We start from the raw sequence: 13,389 nt of genomic DNA on the forward strand, positions 1-13,389 counted from the left end.
ATTTGCTACCAAATAGCCAAATGAAAGCAGTGGGTCGAGGTAGAAATTACATTAAAAATGACTGTAAATCACAGTAATTATTATTGATAATAATGGAGGGAAATGGGAAAACTCGTCCTAAAATAAAAGTAGATCGAAGTTTAATTTGCCTTTGTGGAGCTCTGTTATCTGAGAGAGTTTATCGGCTACACTATGACCACATGGCCCCATGTTAATGTGAGTATTAAGATACATCCGTCCAGGGTGTATTCATGCATGTGAATACAACACTAGCGCGCCTCCCATCTGAGTTGCAGGATAATGTCAGTGACAGTGTAATGTGTTGTTACACATGTTTGATTTGTCAGAGCCACATTCATGACTGGGAGAAAACGTGCGTCATCATTGAAGGTTCCCTGGAGAGTTTTTGACCTTGAGTAGCATTTATGGAGCTGTCCCCATTTTGTTTTATTGTATACGTTTACAAGGACACACATTGCACGCAATACACATTCCTGCAAACGGTTTCCGAATATTCCACAGCTGAGGACTGCTGGCAAGTAAACAGGAATGCACACAATGCTGGATTCAATACTGCTTTTTAAATGTTCTATGAAAAAAAGAAACATTTAAACATCTGTTGGACCTCAAGGGACACACAATGTGTTTTGGTGAACACTGTTTGTTTGTTTTTATAAGAAAAGTCCACAGGGGGCCTTTAAGTATTATGCATTTGGTTAGGTCCTGCAGTGTGTTTCCTCTTTCAGCTCCATTTCCACCAATTAGACGAAAGGAATCCTAGGGAAACCACGGCTTGTGTTTTCTAAATACAAGTATTTTTTTTTACCTTTAATGCAGATTGTAGTATATCTTATGACCTTTGCATCTGGAAAGTGGTAGAATATCTTTTGAGTTGTATTGCCGCTTGGAAGTTGAGCTTGTTGTACTGAAAAGGCAGAAAACCTTGACCTCTTTACAAGACAAGGAAAAGAAGCCTGAGACAAATGTACTGTATAGCCTTAGCAGGCTATTACATGCACAAGGCAAGGCAAGTTTATTTGTATAGCACATTTCAACAACAAGGTAATTCAAAGTGCTTCACATGAAACCATTAAAAGCATAAAGGCAAAAGTAAAGGAGATTTAAAACATACATTGAAACAATAATCGATTGCTGCACGCAATCAACCATACACTGCCGCAATTCTGCAATTACTCGCACACAAACCACGTCTGGAAAAGATCTCTGCCGATCTGCGTTTTATAGTGTACGCCTTGCACGAACTCGGTCCCGGAGGAAATGGCGATACATTGTGCAGTCCTTTTAAAACCATTTTAAAACCAATAACAAGAGTTATTCCTTTAAGATAACTGCACTGTGTCAACTCTCAAAGGCGATCTGAGCGAAGCTAAAAAGCTTTTTCCTCATTCCAGTGTAGGTGAGGTTTGTGGTTTTATAGATTAACACCTGACATATACATCTTCAAAATTCATTCATGGTACACACTGCAAAGGACACACAATGTCAGCAATATTTACAACTGTGTGATTAACAACACCAAACAAGACCAATGTCTGGTTGGCCAATCAGTAAATGATTTATTATTATTAATAAATGTTAATAGAAATACAAGAGTTTATAGAAGTGTCTCTGTCTCAGTCAAGTTGTCATTTCAGGCTCATTCTGGTCATATCTGCTGAGGTATGTGTGAGTTAAAATTGCAGTCTGCATGATAAAATAAATATGAAGAAGACATATGCAGCAAATGTCTCTTACATAATACTCTCAGCAGACAAAGAAAAGTAGCAACAGAAAAATAACATCCATCAAAGCTTGAGTATTCACACAGGCTTTTAAAAAAATTGAGAACCAAGACATATTTTGGTGCTAAATGCTGCAGGGACACTGCCAACTATCAACTGCAGTACATTAGAATGACTTTAAAGGTAATAGTCACCTGATGGTTGATAATAACGGCAGGCTTTCAGTGGCTGTGGGGGAACATAGACTGTCTCTCTTACAGATAACACGACCACAAGACCGTGCCTTCTATCTCATCCCACAAGGCAGTGCCGTTTTTGTGAACACAGAGAAAAACAGAAACTGGAAAATGGAATTGACCAGTCGCCAAAAGCTGAACTCCCACTGGTACTAACGGAGTACTATATACGGACAGAAATTCAACTTTTAGAACATTCGACTGCAAATGTACAATTAAGAATAAGAATCAACACCTATGATTTATCGAGATATTGTCTTTATAATTCCAAACATTCCTCGTCTAAACCTAGTGCCTACATTACCCACAATACAACTTGACCGCCTACAGGCTGGTGGCAGATTCTGGTGTGTTATGCTAGTAGAAGCTAATTTTATTATTTATTAATTCATTAGCCTCGTATGTATGTAAACAATCAATTATTTGTTACTCCACAACCCCAGATTCTTTTCATTTTGAAACTAGTCTTCAGCTCACACCGACGCTTACTCATTTGAGGCAAATTCATCAGATTTCGTGCAGCTTCCCTTACGCCAAACATGCGGTAGTACTCCCCAAGTAAATACATTTTGATGTGTAAAATTGATGGAGCACAACAGTGACCTTTGAATCAAAATTGACATTTGCTGACACTGTCAGAGCTTTTTCTGAGCTACTCAAATGTTGGAATCAAGCAGTCCTGCAAAGACATCGCTAGCAGTCAGTGGCAACAAATAACGTGTAATTCAGGGTGACATTTGAACGCTTCCTGCAGCCGGTGTGTTAATGACAGTAATTTGTAAGATTATGGAGGATACCACTCCATTAGCGGTATATCTCCTCCCTAGCAATTTACTTTCCCTTCACTCCTCTAACCATATCCAATCAATCCCTCATACATTTTGTGCTTCTTCTAGTTTCTGTTTTGCTTTATCACATGATTAATAGGTGTTTCCTCAACAGCTCTACACTCTTTTTTGACATTCCTATTGTTCACATAGAGGAGGGGATAATGGAATATAGTATATCTGCAGCCCCTTATTGTCTACATTTCAATTCAAAGCCCCGATGGGGGGAAAAAAGCGGTTCAAAGGGGCTGACGGCATAATGAATGACAGTACCGGTAGTCGCTATGTGAATAATCCAGGTGTCACTCAAGCAACAACACTCTTTACACAGATTTATTCAGCCCTGACAAATGAACAAGGACTGTTTGAAAGTCACTGAGCTGAATAAAGCACTTAAGTCTTAAGCCTCTTTTTTTTAATCTTTCCCATTTTCTTTAGTTAGCTCAGTGAGGTCCCAAACCTCTGCACCTTGGTTAGGTGCCCCCACCCTGTTGTCCGACTCATACTTGAATGCTTCAAAATTGCCTCTGGGATTGCTTTTCAGAAAATCCCTCAAGAGGACACTGGAGCAAATTCATTTAATTTGCATGTCGGTCTCAACAAAAGACACGACCAAATGGTTGGAATATTTTAGCTGACATAAGAGAATGAGTGTGTGTGTGTGTGTGTGTGTGAGTCCGTTCTTCTCTTCTATATAAGCGAGCCACATCACAGATACACAAACTTCAGGTGTTGGAAAGAACTTTAAGAATGCAATACGTAGGCCTAATAGAGCAAAAACTACAATTTGTGAAAGACTTTTAGACTTCACTTTGGTAAATCATCCAATACAAAAATGTCGGCAGCAGGTTTAAACATTATGCGGTGATTTCAAAGTATGTCCAGTTTGTTTTAGAATGCAGGAAACACAGTTCTATTTTTATCCCGCCCAATGTTTTTCAACATTTCTAAAAATTGTACTGGTGTGATTACTAAGGCTTTTGGGTATTGTAGTCCTACTAATGCGAGCATCTACTATGACAGTACCATATGTGCCTCTAAGTATCCTGTATCTCATTTTGAAAAGACTACAATAGTTGTTATTTACAGGTCTACACCGTAACATATGTTCACTGTATCCGCAGGGAGAAAATTGAACAGCACAATCACAGACTGATATCATCAAAGTAGCCAGCGTGCATCTTCTACGCATTCGCTCCATCTTCACATCCTAAGTGATTGGTGAAAATGTCCACCAGCACAAAACAATTTGTCCCATATCTAAAAATAACGATCCTTCTTAAACTGTAATCCCACCCTGCCTGATCTTCATTCAGAGCGACAGTGCAACAGAGGATAAAGTTTGGATCCGATCAATCATATGTAGATGTGACATTTAACACCAACGGTAGATTCCCAGCTGCGGAGGATTAAAGCCATGTTTCAACATTTGACAGGCAAACTCCACAGAGCGTCCCGTGGGAAGACTTGGCTCGCAGGATCGTGATGCAACATACGTGATGAAAGAGGCCCAATGCTTTTGTATATTCATATAATGAATCGGTTATAAATAAAACAACATAGCAGCGGTATAGATTTGATTTCAGCTATTTATTTCTCATTGTCCGAAGAAATAACACCTACAAACCAAATGTCTGAGGTCTTAAACTTAACCCTTTTTTTTTCACAGAAAGAGTATTTAAGCAATTATTTTCTTTACATAACTCCTCACTGATTTCACTGAGTTTAAACTCCAAACAATGCCTGTTGTTTGTGATTACAAGACAACAGGAGGGAATTAGACAAAGGGCGTAGGATATTTAACAGGTGTGATACACAAACATGTTTAAATGTGTGTGTATTATGGATAAATTGAGGGGAGGAGAAAAAGAAAACAAATGTGTTTAACGTGTTGGAGATGACGCCTTCAGCAATAACACAGAAACAGGCACGATACTCATCTAGATCGTTCCTTACTAGTAACAGCACTTACTCTTGCAAGATCAATCTTAATGATTTTTATGATATTTTGGAAATGTCGAATTCCACTGGCCATGAACAAAAAAGTAAATTAGGTAAATTCTACTACGGCGCGTGGTATTTAAAAACTTAAAAGAGGTTCAATTCAATATTCAACACCGCATGTCAATAGAACTAATTGATTTTGTCTATGGAAATTTCTGACTTAATATAAGTAGTTTGCTAATAAATCACCCTAACCACATGGCTTGATCCCTGCACCTCATTAGTGTCATAAGTTACAACTGAAACAGACACAAGAAACATGTACAACCTCTGAATACTCAGACTGCATGGAAGGCCTCCTAATAGGCTTTGGAACGGACGGTTTTTACTCCTGCGAAGAAATAGTTGTCTGTCCTCTTTCTTCATGAGAAGAATATTTTCAAGACACCCCTCAGAATTAGAATTAGAATTAAACCAAACCCTCGATCTTCCGGCATATGCAACTGCTCCCTCTTTACCGGTACTTTGTCCAGCACATAACCTTTTCTGACCTTTCGGAAAATACGTTACTTTTTGCCAAAAGTCTGCATGTTTAACAGGCCCTGCAGACTAGCATCTGTGCACTGCTTTGTGAACGACACTAATAGGAATTGTGAGAGGCAGCCCCTTATGTCCCAAAAATGAGGCTTTAATCTCTATTGCGCTGAGGAAGACTTGGTGATCACTGTCACACCATGTGTGTCAGTTGCTAAAAAAGGCCATTTCTAAGGAACAAAGAGAAACATGCTTTATATTCAGCCCGTAGCCTCGGTGCTGGCAAGAAACTTCAGTGCCCTGAAGCAAACAAATGTTCCGTCGTCTGCCTTTCACAAACCTTTAGATCTCAGTGAATGTCAACAATATTATTCTCCCAATCCAGTCTGAAGGCCTGGCCACCATGCTTGAATCAAATCTCAAGATGCCGAGGCGTCTGTGATGTAGCCCACCGCTAAAGAGCCAAGGCACAGAAGAAAAACACTGGGGCCAATCGATGGTCTGACTTGGCAAATATCAGGCCCGACTGTGGGCCAGCGACTCAAAGTGTCTGACAGACAGAAATCAGGCATGCTAAATGCTGATGAGCTGGTTTGAAAAGGTCTCACCACTTGGGATATTCAAAGTGTCGACGGCATCAACAGCATTCACGAAAAATAAATCCATTTGGAGCCGTTAGTGCTGCTTCTGTTGAATGTGAGCCATGTTTTAGTTTAAATACCGTTGTTGAATTTGATACAGGAATAAACTACTTATAATGAAGGTAAATGTTGTGGTATGTAGAATGTTTACAGGGCATTTGCTTCACAGATGTATTTCAAATATGGTTACGTTATCGTTACAGTCCATCGTTGAGCAACACTTAAACTCCTTTTCATGCTTACATTTCAACCAGCTGCAGTGTTTCAACTTCAACTTACGTTTCAACGCCCTTCAGCAAGTGTCAGTGTGCGCTGGTTGTAAAAGATATAAAGACATGACATGACAGGTAGTGAATGTAGCTCCTTAAAATGCTCGAACAATTTCAGAATGGGCAATTGGTTTCGTCAGATTGATGACAGAGAAATGCTTGGATTTGCATAACAATATGTATTTGGTTGTCGCTCTTTGAATGTTGTTGTGAGTGTGTTCAGTAACATGAGGATTCAGTTCTCAGACTTCATAAGGTAATGCTGCCTCTCAGAGAGGACCAGGTTATCCGTGTTAAGGTGCATTCTGGGTGAATATTGACGCAAGAGAATCAAGTCTCCGGCAGCTTACACGGTGTCGAATATTACAAGACGTAAGACCTACTTCATTTCACCATAACATCTTTCTTGAACTCATCCTCAAGATCGCACAGCTGTATTCAAATAACTACATGGCTTTCTTAAATAACAAAATACAACAACTTTGAAAAATGTGCTATGGAGTCAGAAGAGAAAGAGATAACAGTTGTAAATGTCCAACCTGCGATTTACACCAGAAGATGTCATGTTAAAGTGAAACTCATTTCCTGAGCCTCTAAACAAAACCTCTGGATTTGGAATCAAATCTCTCTGGATTTCATGACTGTGGATGAAATGTGCCGTCAAATAAATTCACATTATATCCAGGTATCCAGACAGAAAGATATATATATGTATCTATATATTCTGTCCTGTTTTCCTGCCTTCTTCCGGAACAGGTCAGAGTGAGAGTTGCATATCAATAATAGCTGGAGGGGCGATTAACACATTCACTGTACACGCTCAGTTTATCGTTAAGTTGCAACCTCGAGCTAAAACTAAGGAAGTCTAACAAAACAGCCTGCAGCATATTCTTCCTTCATGAAGGTTATAAAGTTCAGTTATGTTGAGACTGTTTATATGAGGAGTTGATGGAGTTGAGTTTGAAGGCCGTTCTGTTGCTGTTGCATATTTTTTTCCACCCCAACTACACCGACCGGGTTTCTAAATATCAGAATCTACAGCATCCAAAAACGACCATGACGTTGAATCAACCCCTCTCTGAAACATTTTCAGAAAAATGTTTTTGTTGAAAGTACGATATATATTTCGAGGTTGTTGTATTAGACTGCATTATTTAGCTGTACCTAATAAACCAGCAACTAAATATATTTGGCGAAATCCTATATACTTTCATGTAAGACAAGAAAATGCATTAAAGACCATCAAACTGTAGTAGTTGTTGTTCTTTCATCTGATTCAATAAGTATCTGTTGATGTTACAGATTTAATGCGAGGGCTCGTTAATTATAAAATGCAATAGTGCTTCCAATGATATGGAGGTGTTGATACAACACAATGAATGATATGTAGCGATATAACATTGCCGATGAAGGAGACTGGCGTCCACTTTAATTGGCTGTGTAAGCTGACCTCTCTGACAGGCTAAGTGTCACTGGAGCAGAGCCAGATTTAAACAGCGTCCGAGCAGATGGGAGAGGCAGCCAGTCAGGACGCACGGACACATTCCTCCAGCAGCAGCAGAGTGATTGGGACAACCTGTGGTGTTGCCACCTGCTTCAGCACACTGCATAATTAAAAACCACATCCGCAAAACTCTCGGCTCAACACAATGACTCACTTTCCCAGCATCCCTCAAGCGGCACTTGGCGAGATCATTCATCAGAAAGTGCTAAAACGGAGCTCAAATTGTTCTCCGTCTTTGTCTTAAAGTTCCCTCCACGCCTCCTCCAACACCTCTTCCTGCCGCACTACCTAACAAACACCTCCCAGCCCTTCAGGCGATGTGAAGAAAAGGATTTGACATGCTCAGCTTTTAACAAAACACAGCTGCCTGACAGCACACAGTATGATTCAGATGTACATATGCCGATCACTGGGTTATATATTGAATTTTTATTTTGCCACCGCCTGACGTAATCCCACTTTAGAGTTAGCAATGACTCATCCTATTATGAGGCACACACATTTCACATCTCACATTTCCTTTACTGCTGTCCGACTGTATGCTAAAATAAGCATACAGGCAGTGGCTCATGGTTATCAATGCACCTAGCTCCTTTTCAAAAAATATTAAAATATTCCTTACTCAGTCATCTAAAAGTTTACTTTATTTCCTATTTTTTACGGTTAGCGATGGTCTTATTACATCATATTTTCCATAATGGAGCATTTGCCTTTTCTTTGAATGAACACATCTGGTTCTGGAAAAACAAAATTCAAGAGACTGTGATTGGTAGAAAAGAGTCCAAAACGCATAATACCTTGATGTAGTGCTCTAGCCGTGGGTAAACTCTTCTTATTCCCAGGAGGAAAGAGCAAACCGTCCTGTGGGGGAACGAGGTAGTGACCACGTGTGTGACTTCGGGAAAGGAAAAGACTTTAAAGCCAGACGTCTCATAGCTCTTTAAAAGTTCCTCATCGGCCTCGTTTTCTCCCTCGCTCAGAATACTGCCGACAGCATAGCGACACTGTGGTCCCGGCACCTACAAACAAGGATCGAATGAAAACATAAATAAAGGTTGATAAGAGAGAAGATATAAACAAAATAGACTGAAAGATTTAGAATCGATCAGAAACGGTAAGACTGCTGTAGTCTTATCAGCAGTTGACCTTTCCCTATTTTCATCTTTATTGTGATTCTCACTGCAATAATTACACAGAGCCTCCAATATGACAACAACAGCAGCAGCTGCCTAAACCGATTGCACGACTCACAACATCATCTCTCCTCTTGCCAGTCAATCTCCCTGAGAAATAAAGGGGGGGGGACCTCTAAAATGTAATTTTACCTGCAGTAACGTCAATTTCCAAAGTCTCTGAAGACTGGTGAGTCATATTGTAAGATCATTTTGTGAGCAGTGCACAGCATACGTAAAAAATACAATGGGATGTAGATATCTTCTCTGATGTCAGCCAGGTACCAAATGTAAGGAGATATTATTCTCATTAATCTGAGCTGTAATTGGACCATTTGGCAGCGCAGCAATTATTGCTCCTTCCTTTTATTCTGAGCTCCCTGGCGCCCATTAAAAAAAAAGAAGAGGGCAACACTCTTTAAAAATGAATACTCCTGGGACATCCAAGACTTTCTCCCCACTGCTGAGCTGAGATGAGCTCCGCTGAAGGCTCATGTAATAAATGCACTGGAATGGTCCAATTTGTCCATAAACCTATCAATGCTACGCTTCTAGCACAGCCCGTGTGTCTGAGAATGTCTACTTTCTCCTCTATTCCTCCGCACGCAAGGCCAGTCATGGGTAGAAGTGTGGTGTTCACCATACACAGGCTAATTATTCACACTACAGCACATTCAAAGTTTAAAAACACAGAAATACTGCAAGATGTGAGAAATATGCATTTGATCCAAGATGTGTTTTGTATCAGCAGATGAACAGACTACCTTATTTTGAGTATTGTCAATAATATAGTGAAGTAGACAACTTAAATATCGGCTACGAGACTGATTTTGTGAATTTGTGATGAATTCTGATAAACACAATCAGGTCTTAATCTGATTCTATCGTGCAATCAATAGCTTTACTCAGGGTCGACAAATAATCAATGAGCCAGGTTGTTCGACTGTTGAGTAGGATTGAGAGAACTGGTGAGATTACATTTCACTGGAATTGTTTGATGATTGGTTGATTGAATTGGTTTAGGTTATTTTAAAGCAACAAATATACCCAAACAGTCCGGCAGCTCCACCAATGTGAGGATTTTATGTTTTTCTCTTGTTTTGTATTATTGTAAACTGAATACATCTGTGTTGTGGATTGTTGGACAAAACAAGACATTTGATGAGGTTAACAAGGACTCTTAAAAAATACGATGGGCATTATTCACTACTTTCTAACATTTTACAGACCAAACTATTCATGGATTGATTGGGAAAATGTTCTGCAAAAGAATCAATAATGAAAATAATCGTTGGTTGCAGCCCTATTTCAGGTTTATTTGTGTCTATCGACTGTAAGTTTCCATCTTTATTACCCGGTAGATAATCTTTAGTTCCAGTCAGACTGTGGGGAAATAAACACGACATTCAGTCCAACTTGAGGCCACTTTCTGAGCTTATGTTAAATGCATTGATTTCTCTTGCCAGTCGTGTAAGTTATAGATTTTTACTTTCATGAATTGGTATTGTTGTCACGCATGAAGCAGCAAATACACATACACACAAACACATACAACTCCAGGATACACATGATATTTTAAAGTTGACACCACGCCTTGTTTGTCCCATAAGCCTCGTACCATGTAATGCTTTTGATGTTAAGTGGAGATATGAAGGACAAATTCAATAAAGACTCACAGAAAAATATATGATCTCCATCAAATGTTCACAATCCTGAAATAAACATCTCAAAAGTCAAGAGAAGAGTCAGGTTCTCATTGGAGCAGGCCAAACTAAAATATAACGTGATAAGGTAATATATATCTATATAGTATATATATATACTGTATATACAGTATATATATATATATACTGCATATACAGTATATATATATATATATATATATACTGTATATACAGTATATATATATATACTGTATATACAGTATATATATATATATATACTGCATATACAGTATATATATATATACTGTATATACATACTATATATATATATATATATATATATATATATATATATACACACAATTGTAAGTACTAAAACTTAATTTGGGAGATCTTTTGGGAGATTTTACACATATTTGACACTTTGGATGTTTTGGGGGCTCACAGTGGGGAATCTGAGCCAAGTGGATCTATTGATGATCACAGGGCTAGTCCAGATCAAAGAGCCAGCGCCTAAAGCACACGCCTCTGTCTAAAGCACACGCCTCTGTCTAAAGCACACGCCTCTGTCCACAATCTTTGTTTTGCTTCTCTGCACTCATCAAGACACAAGTGTGCTGTCTTTTGAGGTTTCTTCCTTACACTGACAGCACATCTGAAGCAAAAAGTTTCCGAAATCCAACTGAAGGAGCATTGGCTGTGTCTCAGTTGTGCATGCGGCTGAATTGACTTTGGTATTGTAACACAGTAAGAGAGGGAAACTATCAAAGCACCACCGCTTACATTTGACTTTCTGAACGGGTAATTATCGAAGAGATTTTCCACTATTTCATCATTCACTGCAAAAAGTCTAACGTTGGAACAGATACATATTTCCTGACCAGTCCCCTGCTTCAGCACACAAGCCCACAGCTTTCATCGTATCGTGACCCAAAACACGGGTCCCTGAGGACGGGCAGACGCATGTGTCACTTCCCCACCATTCCACTTGTCACGCGGCTTTTTATTGGACAATCTTTGTCTCAAGGACCGCAAAAACCCCTGATCTCGATCGCTTACTCGAAATATCAAGTTTGACAGAAAACTACACGGTCCACCCCTGTTGCCTCCCTCAGAGGGGGGGGAGAGCTGCCGGGTAGAGGTGAAGTGGGAGCAGTGGGTCGGGAACCCCCCTGGCTTTGAAGCTGTGAAGTGGCTGGTGGTGTTTTCGTGAGTGGGGCCCAGAATATCTGTTCGCCGTTTGAAGGGAACAGAACAGAGATGCTCCAGCCCTGTATCCATGGCAACCGTCTGAAGACCTACTCGAGTCCTCGTTGAGGTCTTTTGTTTCTCCAGAGGAAGTGATTAAAGGAGGTGAAAGTGAGAAAACCGAGGATCAGACTAGCCGCGCTGACACTTGTGCTCTGTCAGCTGCACTTTTTGAAAGTCGTTCTCACTGCAAATATCAATGGACAGAGTCTCACTATTTAGACAGCGAGGACCAGTCCTCTCTGGTTCTCCTGGCGCCGGGACTGCTCGGACGCCAATGAGCTGAGATCATTATGCCAATTACTTTAACTTAGATCAGGACTTGGCTGCGACCGTGCAGAGGAACTATAGGACCCATTGCTACCTTAATTGCCAGCTTGGGGAAAAAAAAGAAAAGAGGATGAGCATAACAAAAGTGTTTTGAAGCAGAGCTGAGGACCAGAGTTCACGACTAAACTCTGGTTACATTCCATCAGGTTGTGCATCGGGTTTAAGTAGCGCCACTTAAGTCTATACGGTTGAAATGCAGCTCTGAAAAAGGCAGACATCATCATATTTCAGAGACAGACAATACAAATGTTGGAGTTGAGTGACGCTGACAAAGGTGATATCACAGCATAGTTGACAACGTTGGGTTCTGACTATTAGCGCTTCCTTCTACAATATTTCTACTAAACTACAAGTATGTAACATGGGAAGAAAGACGCACTAATAATGGCCAAGCAAGACGCGGATTCATCCTTCCACTTGCTAATTTGTAACTGTAAGAATATATACTCAGTTGCCAGTTTATATAAGTAGGCTAAACTAATCAAAAAAACTAGTCACGGTAAACTTTATTATCCCACCAAGGGAAATATGGTTGCAACCAGGTATACAAACACTTTATAAAAACATGAATCACATCATGCAACAATCTGGACAAACGGTACAAATGTGAGATCCCTTCAAAAGAAGCCAGAATAGACGTGAGACTGCAGGCAACTAATTACCGTGCAAACAAAACAAAACTGTGTATCTTTTTGTCCAATGAGCAGGAACTCCGTATCTACGGCCTGAAAGCTGAAATCAGTCCGATATGGTCTGGGCCTTCCTTGAGACCTGCCTATAGCAGAGGTCAGAAAGCCACTGCTGACTCACCCCAATATCTTTGGTGGCCACTTTGACAAGGTGAGATTTAGGGTCCCAAACCAAGGGCACAATACAGCAGGACAGAACAGACTCAATGAAACTTCTATAGAACAGAGTCACAATTGTAGTGCACATTAAAAGACTACGGACGTTGTTGGACCTTTTGTAGACTTGTTGTCAAACACAGAAAAATACTTTTTCCACCAGGTCAATGTCATTCATGACCGAATGTCTAACACAACAGCCCTACAATAAATCCTACCTTCATAAAGGTTTTAAAGCTCAGTTTATGTTGAAACTATTCAGAGAGGAGTCGATTCAACTGTACGTTCATGTTGGAGGCTGCAGTCTGTGGTGCCGGTAAATTGTACTGATGTTTTTATTATTTTGTCCACCCTATTTACATCAATAAGAGGAGGCTCAACAGCAGAAACACAACTCTGTATAATCATCTATGAAAACTATTATTATATTATT

At 39.9% G+C, this 13,389-nt stretch overlaps 1 protein-coding gene across 1 annotated transcript in view; it reads right to left on the minus strand.

Moving 5' to 3' along the window:
• The window catches only part of tex264b (testis expressed 264, ER-phagy receptor b), a gene marked incomplete at both ends in the record, with an annotated part of 29,473 nt that overhangs the window by 14,360 nt on the left and 1,724 nt on the right, over positions 1 to 13,389 (minus strand). The window contains 1 exon segment of the mRNA XM_079266112.1: positions 8,495 to 8,716. Within this exon segment, the coding sequence (XP_079122238.1) occupies positions 8,495 to 8,716 (222 nt within the window).

Source organism: Melanostigma gelatinosum (assembly GCF_949748355.1).
Source record: "Melanostigma gelatinosum genome assembly, chromosome: 3".
Classification (NCBI taxonomy): domain Eukaryota; kingdom Metazoa; phylum Chordata; class Actinopteri; order Perciformes; family Zoarcidae; genus Melanostigma; species Melanostigma gelatinosum.